The following is a 14,507-nucleotide window of genomic DNA, read 5'->3' as shown; positions in this document are numbered from 1 at the left end:
GCCTATCTCTTACATTCCTTGAAAATGTTTAAATGATGTCATTTTTTAAGAGCTGTTATTTTGTTTTGGTGGTCAGTTTTTGTATTTAAATTGGATTCTTCTAGCTAACCCTCCCTACTTTGTGTCAATTTCTACATGTAAGCCTGATATACTGATCTTGAGATATAAATGTCATTTTTTGTAGGTAAAACACTTCTGAGTATTTGAATATTTAAAACAGGAAACATGATCATCCCTCAGTGGTTAATTTTTATTGCTGTAAAGACCATATCTTGAGTTTTGAAAGCTGGAGGAGTTTGAGCGATAGGATGTACCTCAGATAGTGATCTCATTGTAAACAACCGCAAGTAATATCTGGGCAAGGAGCACCAAATAAACCCTTTACTTTGCAGTAAATTTTAGTAACAGTACCCATCATTTGGAGTCTTCTTTAATTATGCTTGCTAGGTAAATATTAAGCTCAGTTCTTTTTAGCTACTGAAGGTGTTTGTATGCAGTCAAATAAATGAAACATTAAAATTGTTTAGTCTTTTAAAATCAACAATCTTAACATTTTAGTACCTTGGTGAAGCCCCAGTTGCCCACTCATTTTACAGTCTAAATGTGTGTACTAATTTATGGAGTAAGTAGATTTGTTCTTTGCATTTTTTTGTAGATGTGGTGGTACAGTAGGAGCTATTCTGACATGTCCACTGGAAGTTGTAAAAACACGGCTGCAATCATCTTCTGTGACACTTTATATCTCTGAAGTTCAGTTGAACACCATGGCTGGAGCCAGTGTTAACCGAGTAGTTTCTCCTGGACCTCTCCATTGCCTAAAGTGAGAGCACAGTATTCATGAATTTGTTTTGTTTTGTTTTTAGGCTGTTTACCTTAATGATATCCCTGTGTTTTGTTTGTTTATGTTGTGCCACATTTAAAAAGGTTTTTTACAAACCTACTAACAGAGTCACCCTGAATTCATCAGAAATGATTATCCCTAATGGAGAGGAACAGTTAGTTGGATAATATAAAATGTAATATTATTTCCAAATCATGTGTATTTGGAATATTTTTTATATTTATTCAATGGATTTGTTTTCTGAAAGTATTATAGGTATTCTATTCTGGATTATTTATTTGTCTTTGAAATGTGATAGTGTTAAATGCCAGCTCTTGTGTGTTTTTTCATTTTCCAAGTACTGACACAGTAAGTACATCCACTTAATGGCACTCTGATTTTTATATAACCTACACATAGCTGAAATTTAAAGCAGTGTTCTACTGATTTTAAGAGGTGATTCAGTGTTTGACATTTCTTGGTTTGAAAAAGATTTTATTTATACATATTATCATACTTCATTATATTGCACATTGGATTTGAAATTTCAAAACTATTGAAATTACATTTTATATGTTAAGACTTAGATGTGTAACTTGTATCTGCCTTATCAGGCCACTTGGTACATAATCTATTTGAACTTCGTTCAGTAGTGTTTATTTTGTGGCAGCAAATAAATTCAATATCATGTGTTTACCTTAGTTACCAAAAGATAGCATCAATCTTTTCTTTTTCAGATTTATCTGGTACATGATAGGTAGAATAAAATTGTTAATAATTTTGGATTAAAATGCCATAATTATAGGGACACCTGGGTGGCTCAGTAGGTTAAGCATCTGACTCTTGATTTTGGCTCAGGTCGTGATCTCAGAGTTGTTAGATGTAGTCCTGTGACAGGCTCCGTGCTGGGAGTGGAGCCTACTCGAGATTTTCTCTCCCCCTGCCCCTCCCCCTTCTTAAATATAAACAAACAAATAAAATGCCATATTATAGATGAATATCTGATAAGAGTATTAATCTGATTAATAATATCTTGATAAAATAGAATATTTTACCTATTAATAATGGGTCATTTCAGTATCATGATTTCGACTTTTTTATAAGATTTTATTTGTCAGAACTTGAGAGAGAGCACAAGCAGGGGGAGCAGCAGGCAGAGTAGGCAGAGGGAGAAGCAGGCTCCCTACTGAGCAAGGAGCCCGACATGGGACTCCATGCCAGGACCCCAGGATCATGACCTGAGCCAAAGGCAGATGTTCAACTGACTGAGCCACTCAGGCGTCCGTGATTTTGACTTTTATTACCACTGATTACCTCTCCTTAAACTTCTTTCTTTGACCTTTGTGACAGTACTATATATTTTTATTTATTTAAGAGCGAGCAGAAGGGTGGGGCCGAGGGGGAGGAAGAGGGACCAGCAGACTCTGAGCTGAGCGCAGAGCCCCTGTGGGGCTTAATCTTGTGACCTGAGATCCTGACTTGAGCTGAAATCAAGTCAGATGCCTAACCAACTGAGGCATCCAGGCTCCCCACAGTAGTACTATATTTTTTTACTCTATTTTTCAGTGGTTTGCTTTCTCTGATTTTTCTCAGCAGTAGTAGGAATCCCTCTCAGCTTTGTTTTAATTTCTCAGTTTTTCTGGCCCTCTTTTAGAGTCAGTTTAACATGTTTCACCTGCCATTAGTGTATAGGTATCTTCTAAGTTTGCATTCTCTGCCTTAACATCTTTTTACTCTCATTCCCATTGTTTCCGTACTAAGGAGCTCTGTCCCAAGCAATCTGTTTCATGGCTTCTGTTTTTTCCTAACATCTCTGAAGTATAAGTCACATACCATAAAATTAACCCATGTAAAGTGTACAATTTGATTGTTTTTAGTTTGTTTTAGATTGTTTAGTTGTGCAACCATTATCACCTTCTAAATTTCAAACATTTTCATCATCATCACAAAATAAACCTTTATCTGTTAGTAGTCACTTCTCATTTTCTGCCTTCTCTCTTCCTCCATCCCCTAGCCCTAGGCAACTACTAATCTGCTTTCTGTCACTACAGATGTGCTTATTCTGGACACTCTGTATAAATGGAATTATATAATACACAGTCTTTTGTGATTGGTTTCTTCTACTTACCATAATGTTTTCAAGGTTCATCCATGTTGTAACAAGTATCTTTTTGTCAAGTATTGCTTTATATGGATATATACCACATTTTGTTTATCTATTCATCAGTTGATAGACATTGGTTTGTTTCCACTTTTGGAGTATTCTGAATGATGCTATTATAGAGATGTATATTTTCATTTTGGGGGGATATGCTAGGAGTGGAGTTTCTGGGTCATATTGTAACTTTATGTTTAACATTTTGAGGAACTATTGCACTGTTTTCCAAAGCAGCTGCATCATTTTACATTCCTACCACCAATGAATGAAATTTTCAATTTCTGCACAGCCTCATCAACTCCTGTTTTTTGTTTTTTTTTGTTTTTTGGTTTTTTTGTTAAAAAAAAAAAAAAAAACTCAGGGCTAACACAACCCTGAGATCAGGACCTGAGCTGAGGTCAACAGTTGGACGCTTTTAAGATACTGAGCCACCCAGGCACCCCTGCCAACCCTTGTTTTACTATGTCTGACCTTTTTACTATAACCATTCTAGTGAGTGAAGTGTTTCATGGCTTAACCACGGACTTTAGGAATCCCGCCCCCTCTGGGCTCTTAGTTTCCTAGGTGGCTCATGGATGAATTTCAAGAGGTCTATAAATTACATGAAATTTAATGCAAAATTATGTTTGCAAATGTGTATTTTTTTTTTAAAGATTTTATTTATTTATTTGACAGACACCGACAGCCAGCGAGAGAGAGAACATAAGCAGGGGTAGTGGGAGAGGAAGAAGCAGGCTCTCAGTGGAGGAGCCTGATGTGGGGCTCGATCCCGGAACGCCGGAATCACACCCTGAGCCGAAGGCAGACGCTTAACGACTGCGCCACCCGGGCGCCCCACAAATGTGTATTTTTTTAAAAGATTTTTATTTATCTGTTTATTTGAGAGAGAGCACAAGTGAATATGGGCAGGGACTGAGGGAGAGAGGGAGAGAATCTTAAGCAAATTCCCTGCGGAGCACAGAGCCCAATGTGACCCAGTCCAATTACCCTAAGACCATGACCCGAGCTGAAACGGAGTCAGGCACTTAACCGACTGAGCCATCTAGGCGCCCCAACGTGTGTGTGTGTGTGTGTGTGTGTACATACACATACACATTATATGTATATATATATATATTTATATTTTTTAAGAACATTTACCTTTCTTTTTTTTTAAAAAAAAAAAGATTTTATTTATTTGACAGAGACGCAGTGAGAGAGGGAACACAAGCAGGGGGAGCGGGAGAGGGAGAAGCAGGCTTCCCACCGAGCAGGGAGTCTGATGCGGGGCTCCATCCCAAGACCCTGGGATCATGACCTGAGCCGAAGGCAGATGCTTAACGACTGAGCACGCAGGCACCCTGAACATTTACCTTTCTTAATTCTTCAAAGAGATTTATGATACAGAAAAGGTTAACAAACACTGAATCTTCAAAAAGTTCTCTATCATTTGGTATTTTGAACTCTGCTTCTGTCTAATCTAGTTTTATCAGAAGTGGTTCTGTATCACCTGTGTCAGTCATCTGGAAGCATGGTAAAAATGCAAATTCCTGAGCATTGTCCTATACCTATTGAATCAGAATACTTGGAGGGTGAGATCAGAGAAATACGCATTTTGAACAAACTCAGTAGTAATCATAATATTAAGATTTATGAAGTACTTACTGGGAGCCAGATACTCTTTTAAGTTCTTTCTTTATTTACTCCTCACAGCAACCCAGAAAAAGAGTACTGTTTTTTCTCTGTTTACTGTTGATGAAAATAAGGATAAGAGAAAGGTTATTACTTCATGTTCTTATAGCTAGTCATTTACCAAAATTGGTCTTCATATTAAGAAGTCTGGCTCCATATCTCAGGCCCTTATTTCACCATTATATTCAACTGTCTTTAAAGAAATCATTCTTATGCATGTAAGTGGTTGAGAACTACTGCCCTAGCCTGTTAACTCTTAGTTAAAATACTTACTTTTTCCAGTTTCTGTTTCTTCTCACTTCCAAGCTTAATTTAATAACTCACTTTTAGAAAGCCTTCCATGACTTAGACATGCCTCATCCTTTCCCTACTGGGCATATGTATCTGGCTTGTATAGTATTTGCTTATTAATATAGTCCGTTAAATTATTTGTTTCAATATAATTCTTTTTTCGACAACTGCACATCAGATTTCTCAATGGCAGGCATCTCACCTTCTTTTCTTTTTACTCTGCTTAGTTTTTATACAGTAAGTATTCAGTATAGTAAATGTTAACTGAATAGCGGGAGAAATGGTAACAGGCTAACCATTTTAGTACCCTAAAGGAGGTTAGGGTGCCAGATTTTGACAGCATTTCATTGATTGAATGAGATAATACTGCATTACTGAGAGAGTTATCTGATGTCAAGAAAGGACCTCAAATGACTAGACGGAGAACTAAATCTCTGATTGGGAATTGAATTTGCTGGTAAAGATTGTAAAATGGAGGATATCAACGATAAGAGCGTGATTATATGAAAATACAGAAATTATACTGTAGTCTTTAAAACTTTTGGAAAAGAATCTGATTGGAATTGTTTTTATCATTTAAGATTATCAATTTATGCTATGTCAAGAAAAACAGATTTTCGTAAGAAAAACTGACCAGAGAAGCACAACATTAGAGCAGAAACCTATAGGTTTAAAAGTCTTAAGTTTGCTATACAAATAAAGTACTAGACTTCGAACGACATTCCTTTCTAAATAATATTTTTCTCTTTCAGAGTGATCTTGGAAAAAGAAGGGCCTCGTTCCTTGTTCAGAGGATTAGGTCCCAATTTAGTGGGGGTGGCTCCTTCCAGGTAAAAAGAATTTTTTTATGTTAAAATCGTGGCAATCTTTTTTGTTTCAAGCTTAATGATGGAAGATGCTGAAGAGAAGTCAAGATGGTAAGGATAAAGCACCATGGTATAAAAACAGGTATCAGTAACCATGTAAAAGCTTGGGCAGTTTGCCCAGGTGCAAAGGACTTCTTAGTGAAATCATTGTGAATACAGTTTTTGTACCAACTTCCGAAGGCAAAGAACAAACTAAGGGAACCAACAATGAGAAAGAGGAATACCTAGATTCTAGAACTAACCCTATTTTTTGGCTTAGCAGACCAGCTAAACAGAATAATTTCATTCCCTATTAAAAGAGCTGAAAAAGGCCTTAATACATTAATTCCCTGTCATTTTTCTCTGATACCCTTTTATCTTAGATTTACTTCTTCTGTAATAAAATACTATAGAGTTTCCGTTCAGAGTGAAAATGGCTCTCTGTATCCCATGTACTAGATACATGTCTTATTATTTATTGGGTTTCAACTTTTTATGGGCTCTTTTTTCTCTTGAAAAGTTACCTTGGTACACCTGGGTGGCTCATTTGGTTAAGGGTCAGACTCTTCGTTTCACCTCAGGGTGATATCAGGGTCATGAGATGAAGCCTGGCCTGGGTCTCTGTGCTAAGTGTGGAGTCTGCTCGAGGTTCTTTTCTGCCTCTCCTTTTCCCTCCCTCTGCTCCTTCCTGCTCCTTCTCCCCCACTTGCATGCTTGTGCACTTGCCTGCACATGCTCTGTCCCTCTCTCTCAAATCAATAAACTTAAAAAGTTTTATCCTTACTGTAGAAAGTAAAAAGTATAGCATAAAGGTTGACATTCCATCTTAAACACATCACCTCATCTCATGCTATATGCCTTCTCACAGGCACTTACTCTTCTCCGCAGAGATAACTGTTATTAATAAAACAGTTTGGTGTGTATAGCTCTGTTAATTTTTCTGGCTTATTGTGTATGTGAAGTGCATAATATGTATACTTAATTATCATTTACATTCATTTAATCATATTAAAATAATTCACCAAATTTGTCTTGAAGCTTTTTCCATCGAAATATGTATTTTTTGTTTAATCACATAGTATGACTATTCTGTCATTAATAAGCATTCCCTTATTGATAAACCTATAGGTTTATTTCCACATTTTGTCTGTTGAAAACAGTTTTGTGAACATAGCTATACTTTTATCTTTGAATACTTTATATTTTTTTAGAATACTTATAAGTAGAGTTTCTGTGTAAAAGAGCATATACACATTTGAAATTAATGAATATTACTTAATTGCCTTCTGAAAAGGCATCCCATATTTTTTTCTCAAGTAGTGAATCAGTTGCTCTTTATGACATATTACTCATGTTGGTTACTATTCATGTCTTTTAATACTTGCCAAATAGACTAAACATGATTTTCACTGTGTGTGTGGGTTTCTTTCTTTCTTTTTTTTTTTAAAAGATTTTATTTATTTATTAGCTAACACAAGCAGGGTTGGGGTCAGAGAGAGAGGGAGAAGCCAACTCCCCACTGAGCAGGGAGCCTGGCTCAGGGCTTGATCCCAGGACCCTGAGATCACAGCCTGAGCCGAAGGCAGACACTTAACTGACTGAGCCACCCAGGGTCCCCAGTTTTCACTGATTTAATATACATTTGTTTAATTTTGGGTGCAGTCACACCCTCCCTCTTGTAATGATTTGCCATTTGTGTATCTCTGCTACAAATTACCTGTATATATTCGTTGCCTATCTTCTCATTAAAAGGTCTTTTTTACTCATTTCTAGGAATGCTCTGTTTATACCTCTTCACAGTTCGTCATCATTAACTGTATTCTATTTGTTTTTCTTGCTCATAATGTAGAATGTTTCATTTTAAATTATATTAACTTCCCATTTTTCTTTAGCACATTAAAAAGGGCACAACAGTGAGACTGTCCTCATTTATACTTGTTTGCCTATTATATTCCTTATTGGACAGATAATCAGGGTTGTTGGGACATAAAAGGATTTGATACTGCAAGCAAATATTTCAAAGCGTGGAAGGCTAATCAGTTGAGGTGGTTGGAATGCATGAAATCATAGTAATAAGAGGGGAAATATTTACAGATTTAATGGAATGTTTATAAACAATAGAAGACATGACCTGATGGGACTCATTTCTTCTGTAATTCTGTCTAAGGATACTGTGAACTATTCTGTGTATAATATAGAGTAGCATATACCACAGTATCTCAAAATTGTTTAACATACTTTGATGAATTGGGTCAGTTCTACCACCCTCTCCCCACTTAAAGTATGTTATATATACATATAACATACATATTATATGTTAATAGTAATACTTTATATTAGTATCAACTAATTATAGTAATTATATATTTAGCAATTTTTTGAAGTGCTCATACTGTCTTTATTCAAGTGTGTTTAATTTAACCTTTCCATTAACATAAGCCTTCCAGCCTTATTCATATGTTTCCAAACATCAAAATCTTATACAAATAGTTTTTGTTTCTGTTTAAGTATTGGGTCAGGGTGGTAGATGTCTTTTTGTTGGAGGATGCTTTACATTTGAGGAACTTTACATTGAAGTTTGTCATTTAATGAGTCAATGCAAAACATACCTCAGTCTACATGGAAAAAATATGTAAATTAACCTTATGTTACATGAGAATGTGGCTAAGACTTTGTCTTTAGATTTCTCTAAAATTATGAAGATCAATTTACTTGTCATTTAAATCTAATGAGTTATGCAACATGCTTATTGATAAAATTTAAATCTTTGTTTTAGAGCAATATACTTTGCTGCTTATTCAAACTGCAAGGAAAAGTTGAATGGTGTATTTGATCCGGATTCTACCCAGGTACACATGATTTCAGCTGCAATGGCAGGTATGAATATATAATATTAAAAAGCAAAAAAATTTCAAAACCTAGAGACTTAATATTGAATTATGATTTTACATTATATAGTTAAGACAATGTGCTTTTCATTGATTAGCATCTACATATATGATTCTTACATTTATTGGTATACAGTAAATTTGATCAGGAGGTATACTTAAAATCTGTTATAAGTTGGCATTTTTGTAATCGGGTTTGTGATAGTGTACAGGTAGTGTAATATTTACGTTGTCTTGTGTAGTCCACTGAATATTTAGTGATCACTTTTGACAGTTTAAAGAATCCAACCATAATTACACTATAAATAAGTTATGCAGCTGTAATTTACTCTTCTCTCCTCAATTTCTGTTAGTGCCTTTTCCCTTTTTGCTGCATGTTTTGGCTTCTGTCTGAAATGTGCCGGCAGTTCTTGGTAAAGTATTCATTTTGTCCTGTGCTCAAATGCTGAAATTTTTGTGATGTATTTATTACTGATAACTGAGAGTTACCGTTACATATGTATTTTGAAAAATATGTTTAGCATTCCATATAAATCACAGTAGATAGTACTTGAAATTTAGGCACTGGCTATGTGTACATGCTTGCTATAGAAATGTTTTCCAGGGACTCTTCTATTATCATTGTTGAGTATATATGATTCTGAATTAAAGCAACTAGTTCTGGGCCTCTGTACTGCCTTAAAGATAAACTAGGAGATTGATTTGACCAGTCTGGTTCTGGAATCATTTGTTGCAATGCGTGTTAGACAAAGCCGTGACCTTTGGTTCATTCTCTGCAGTTTTCTGAGATTTGTTGTATATTTAACCATACCTCACATTTCCAAATTATGCTATGACTATAAAGCAAATTATTAACTACTTTCATCAACTGTTGAGCAGTAAATTGGTGTCAGTTACATGTTTAATAATGAGTGCCTTAAACTGTTAACCATTTTCTGTTTAGAAATAAATTGGATCAATTTGAACCACATTTTAACGAACCAAGTGTAAATTGGAAATAACTAATTTCTGAAAGGTCAATAGCCGTATAATCTACCATATACCTCACAAATTATTTTCAAGGCTTTTTATATTTGGTAATTGTTGACTGACTCATTGAAGTTTTAAAGCTGAAAGGTAAAAACCTTAGAGGTCAAGGTGGTGAAATACTCTTATTTACCCAGGAGGAGAGATCTTGGGCAAGTTATGTAATTTATGTGAATTTCTCTTACCTTATCTTTGGAATGTAGGTTGCTCTACAAAGATTTGGATTTGGAGAACTAGTTCTTTAGTACCATAGAGATCATCTAGTTACAACTAGAAATTTTTTTTAATGTACTTTTTATAGATGTTGAGTATGGATATGATTTTTCCTCTTCAAATTTGAGTGGGTATAAGGTAAAAATTAGTGGCTAATTCCAAACTATATAACTGCTATATTAGGATCTTTAAGAATATATTTCTGGATTACCATTGTTTGTTTGTTTTTTAACCCCAGAAAATTATTAAAGAAATGCTAATCATTTTGTTTGTTTTGGAAGACTTGAAGTCAAGAAAGTGGATGAGCAGTCATTTGTAGTCGAGGATAGTTGTTACATATTCAGTAGTACAGATTTAGGGCTTCAGAATATCTTAATTCCCAGTGGAACATCTTTTTTCATTAGAATATCTTATCAGAGTTTATTACTACTTTTGTGTCATGTAAAGAATTTCAGTGGAATTGTCATTTTGCACTTTTCTCTCAAATGTGTACAAATGTCAACTCATAGTTTTTATATTGATAACTGTTTTCCAACTCAAATTCCTTGAATTTTTGTAAATTGATGGTCTTATCATTGCTCAGAGATTATTGCACTATGTACTTACTGTGTAATTTGAAAATACTTCTTCCATTTGTTTGCAGTTACATTTTTCTGAGAATTGTGCTTTCAGAGCTTCCTTGCACTATTCACGAGCATTAACACTTAGCTTCGCAGTTTTTATACATAGCTACGTGGTTGGTGGAACTGAATGGTCCCATGCAAAGTCACTAAGGTAGCCTTTTGCCCCCTTCATTCTTGAAATATTTAGACCAGATTGCTCTGGTTTTTCTTCAGGATCATTTTTAGAAGTCTTCTAAATATGAATTGGGGGTGCAAAGTGCTTAGAGGCAGTCATGTGAAAAATCGTTTTTTTAACTGGCTATTAAAAAAATGCTAACCTTGTCACTTTGGTATCAAAAAGTGCACTAAAATAGACTGTTTAATGATATTGCCTGCAAGATTTTGCCACATGAAACAACACACACATTAAGGATTTTAATAACAGACCTTGTACATAATTTTTATTCCAGGTAGCCAGTTTTGATTTTGCATTTTATCCATATGAACTCAAGTGTTTAGGTAGTAAAGTTTTGTTTTTTTTTTTTTTAATCAAAATGACAGTTTAAAGTGGATCTTATTTTGGTTTGTTGTGGTTTTTCAAGGGAATACTATAAGACTTTTATAAACCTAAATTTAGAGGTATAAATTGAAAAATTATTTCCAGTTGGAAGGCTATTTAATAAAATTAAGTAATGCTGACTGTGTTTTACCTGCTTTTTTTATTTTCTTACATGTAACCTTTGTTACACTGAAGAGTATTTGTTTTGTTGAGGTTACTTGTATGTTTTTGTTTAAATGAATGAACCTGCATATCCCTCTCTATATACCTAGACACGAGTGTGCCTACAAAAAATAGTATGGTTTCTTTATAGTAATTCCCAGTTTTCAGAAATTTTTATCTGGAGCATAGCAGATTTTTATATACAACATTACAGATTTAAATGAAAAGAATTCTCATTTTTATTGGATTATATATTCAAACAGTTACTGCTTAATTTTTAAAATACCAATAATGTAATCATTTCACATTTACTACATAGCTAGTGGGTTTTATTTGCTAATAGCATTCACTGTTATATTTCAAGATACATTTTCCTGTTTGACTTAAAGTTTATTATTAAAGGTTAAGTTTTTACTCATTAAGGAGAAATTTTGTCTTGCCTATATAAAATATATTTTTTAATATTTTATTTGTCCATGGCAATTTATTCAGCCAGATGGATGGTTGGACAGATGTTTTGTGTGTTTGTATATAAACATTCTTCCTGTTTTTTGTTTTGTAGAACACAAGAAATTAAATACAAAATAATCCAAAATATTCCATAAAAATGGATGTGCAGTATTATTGGCCATAGTGCAAAAGGTGAAAGGTACAATTGTAGCAACATATACTTTATTTTAATTTTTAAAAGTTAAAATAATTACAAAATGCTACTTGAAATATTTTGATTTTTTTTTTTTTTAAGATTTACTAAGAAAAAAAGATTCACTAAGTAAGCTGATTGTTAAAAGTATAGAAAATTGTGACTTCACCTCTGAACATGGTAGATAATGATTAGGAAAATGGGATATGATAATCCCTTCGAAATATTTTCTTAGATTCCCCGTTGACAAGGTTAGCATTTTTTTTCTCTAAGGCAAAATTCATCTTTTAGGTAAGTATTTAGACTCTGAAACTGCTGCAGATGGCAGAATTTTCAGTACTCGGTGCATTTTTTTTTTTTAAATTATGGCCCATTCTGATATTCCTTTTTGTTTTTTAACTTAAAATTTTCAAAAAAGTTAGATCTCACAGTTAATATTTCTGAAATCCTTCCAATGGGATTCATTTTGTACACATGTTTCTGATGAGGTCACTGCTTGTTGTTATGATACAGAAAAGCCTGTGTCTATTTTAGGCATTTACTGTACATTTCTCCCGAGAAAAGAGTGAGATCGTGTCATCTCATGCTCCCCATCCGCAGGTCACTTCCTGTAGAAATATGGACTAACTTAAACCTCGTGAGTACTGATCTGAGCGTCTCTTGCAGCCTCTAGTTATAAGAAACACACCCTGGGAATATATAATAGCTGTGGAATTAATAGAAGGCGGGAAATGAATTTTTATTTCCTGAATTTGTGTGTGCGTTCTGAGTATTTCATAAAACTTTAATTCTGATCCCTTTAGAATATTCCTTCTAGAAGGAAGAATGGGGTAACTTTATAGTCATCATGTAATAAAAGCCTGGGGTCTTCAGCTTGGCCATAATAGCCTTGACCTCAAAAGAATTTGATGACAATATTTAAGATATACATAGTTGTAAATGGTATCATACCATCCTACAACTTTTAGGAAAAATAGTAGTTCTCTTTTTGCTTAGCATAACATATTCTAAAAGTCTAATACAGTGCTTTCTATTCTCTTGTCTGTTGATACTTAGCTTTCTACTTTCTTGCAAAAACATTGATCTTAATACCTACCATTACTTTCCAATAAATGCAGGGTAAGAATATATGGGATCTAAGCTGTTTTAGTTTTAATTGGGTTGGTTTTTTTGTTTTGTTTTGTTTTTTTGTAGTTGTAATGTATTTCTCTTAGAAAGTTAGGTGGGCTTTGTTCTTACAGAATTTGATGAAATAAAAAGTGCTGAAAAAGCAATACCACAGGTATCACTCACTTAATGAAATAGACATTTTCAGCAAGTTTCCTATAAGCAGGATTTCTGTTAATCTGTTTTGCGTTATCAAATGGAGTCTTAGACAAAGCAAAACTTTAAAACTTGCATTTTGAGAGTTTAAAAAAAAAATTCTGATAAAATTCTAACTGCACTGCTAACAGTATGGCTAATACACTGCCACTTCGCTTTTACTGACTAGAGCAATATTCTTCTTAACCTACAAATAGATCCTTCATATGACTCTAAGTCAGTTTTAACGTTTAACAGGATGCTCTGAATATTAATATGAACTAGAATATTTTCAAAATTTCACAAAATTTAAATGCCAAAATAAAAAGTAATAGTAAATTTCTAAACTTCAGGGAAGCTATTCCCAGTATCCTTGTATATGTTTTTGTTAGAAGTAGGAAGATTTGTTTAACTTTGGCTGTTGGCCAACTTCACATTGCCTTACCATATATAATTAAGTTAGTAATAAATTTTTGCTTCTTCCACTTGTTAATTTCTTGAATTAATAGACTATATTTTATAGGACTAATTAGCTTAATAATGTCTAGTTAGTTTATTAGATAGGGTATCTGTGGTTAAGAGAATGTTAATAGCATAAAATTCTAGGACCAGAGTTTTAACTGTGCTAAAGACCAATAGCTAAAAGGCTGTGGGTTATGCCTCGATCCTGTCTAACGTAATGGTTTGCTGGCATTTAGGCTAGTGTCTTTATTAAAAGCTAGCTTATTGGGAGAGGTGAGCCACAACAACTCTAGTAAGCACAGATTACTGATAGTAACAATTATAGAGGGATACGATGACAGTACTCTCACTTACCTGAATTTTAATGTTTCCTGTCCCATAGATTAATTTGTATTTGGAAATTAATTTTAGTTAAGTGAGAAATACCTGTTGTTTGCGTCCTGTCATTGCTCATTAATATGTACAGAGAATAATTAAAAATTTTATTCATGGATATTTGAAAAATTCATTTCTAGTAATATTTATAAATATTGCAGTATTTTAAGGTTTCCATATATGGAATTTTTTCAGCCTTTAATTTGAGGAATTTTGTGACTTGTAAGAATATTAAGCTTGGGTACTAAGTTTATATTTTTGGAAATAGAATTTCTGTTTTTCAAAAAAAACTTTGGTGATCATCTTTTCAAATAAAGTATAGTAGATTGAGATTTTTACCTAGGCCTTTTTTTTTTTTTTTTTTTAAAGTTTGGTGTAAGAATTCCCAGTTGTTTAGGCTTTCAAAATTTCATGAAAAGCAAATTTTTTTTCTTAATTTCCACAGGATAATTAATAACCATTGTGAATAATGCAGAATATTTTGTTGCCT

At 33.8% G+C, this 14,507-nt stretch overlaps 1 protein-coding gene across 1 annotated transcript in view; it reads left to right on the top strand.

The window, feature by feature from the left end:
- Positions 1–14,507, top strand: part of SLC25A36 (solute carrier family 25 member 36) — a 38,333-nt gene that overhangs the window by 12,458 nt on the left and 11,368 nt on the right. Inside the window, exons 2-4 of the mRNA XM_002925281.4 lie at positions 656–820; positions 5,693–5,770; positions 8,562–8,662. Of these exons, the coding sequence (XP_002925327.2) occupies positions 656–820; positions 5,693–5,770; positions 8,562–8,662 (344 nt within the window). The remainder of the gene's footprint in view (positions 1–655; positions 821–5,692; positions 5,771–8,561; positions 8,663–14,507) is intronic.

The sequence above is a fragment of the Ailuropoda melanoleuca genome, chromosome 6 (assembly GCF_002007445.2).
Source record: "Ailuropoda melanoleuca isolate Jingjing chromosome 6, ASM200744v2, whole genome shotgun sequence".
NCBI lineage: Eukaryota > Metazoa > Chordata > Mammalia > Carnivora > Ursidae > Ailuropoda > Ailuropoda melanoleuca.
This window is presented reverse-complemented; position numbering and strand designations above follow the sequence as displayed.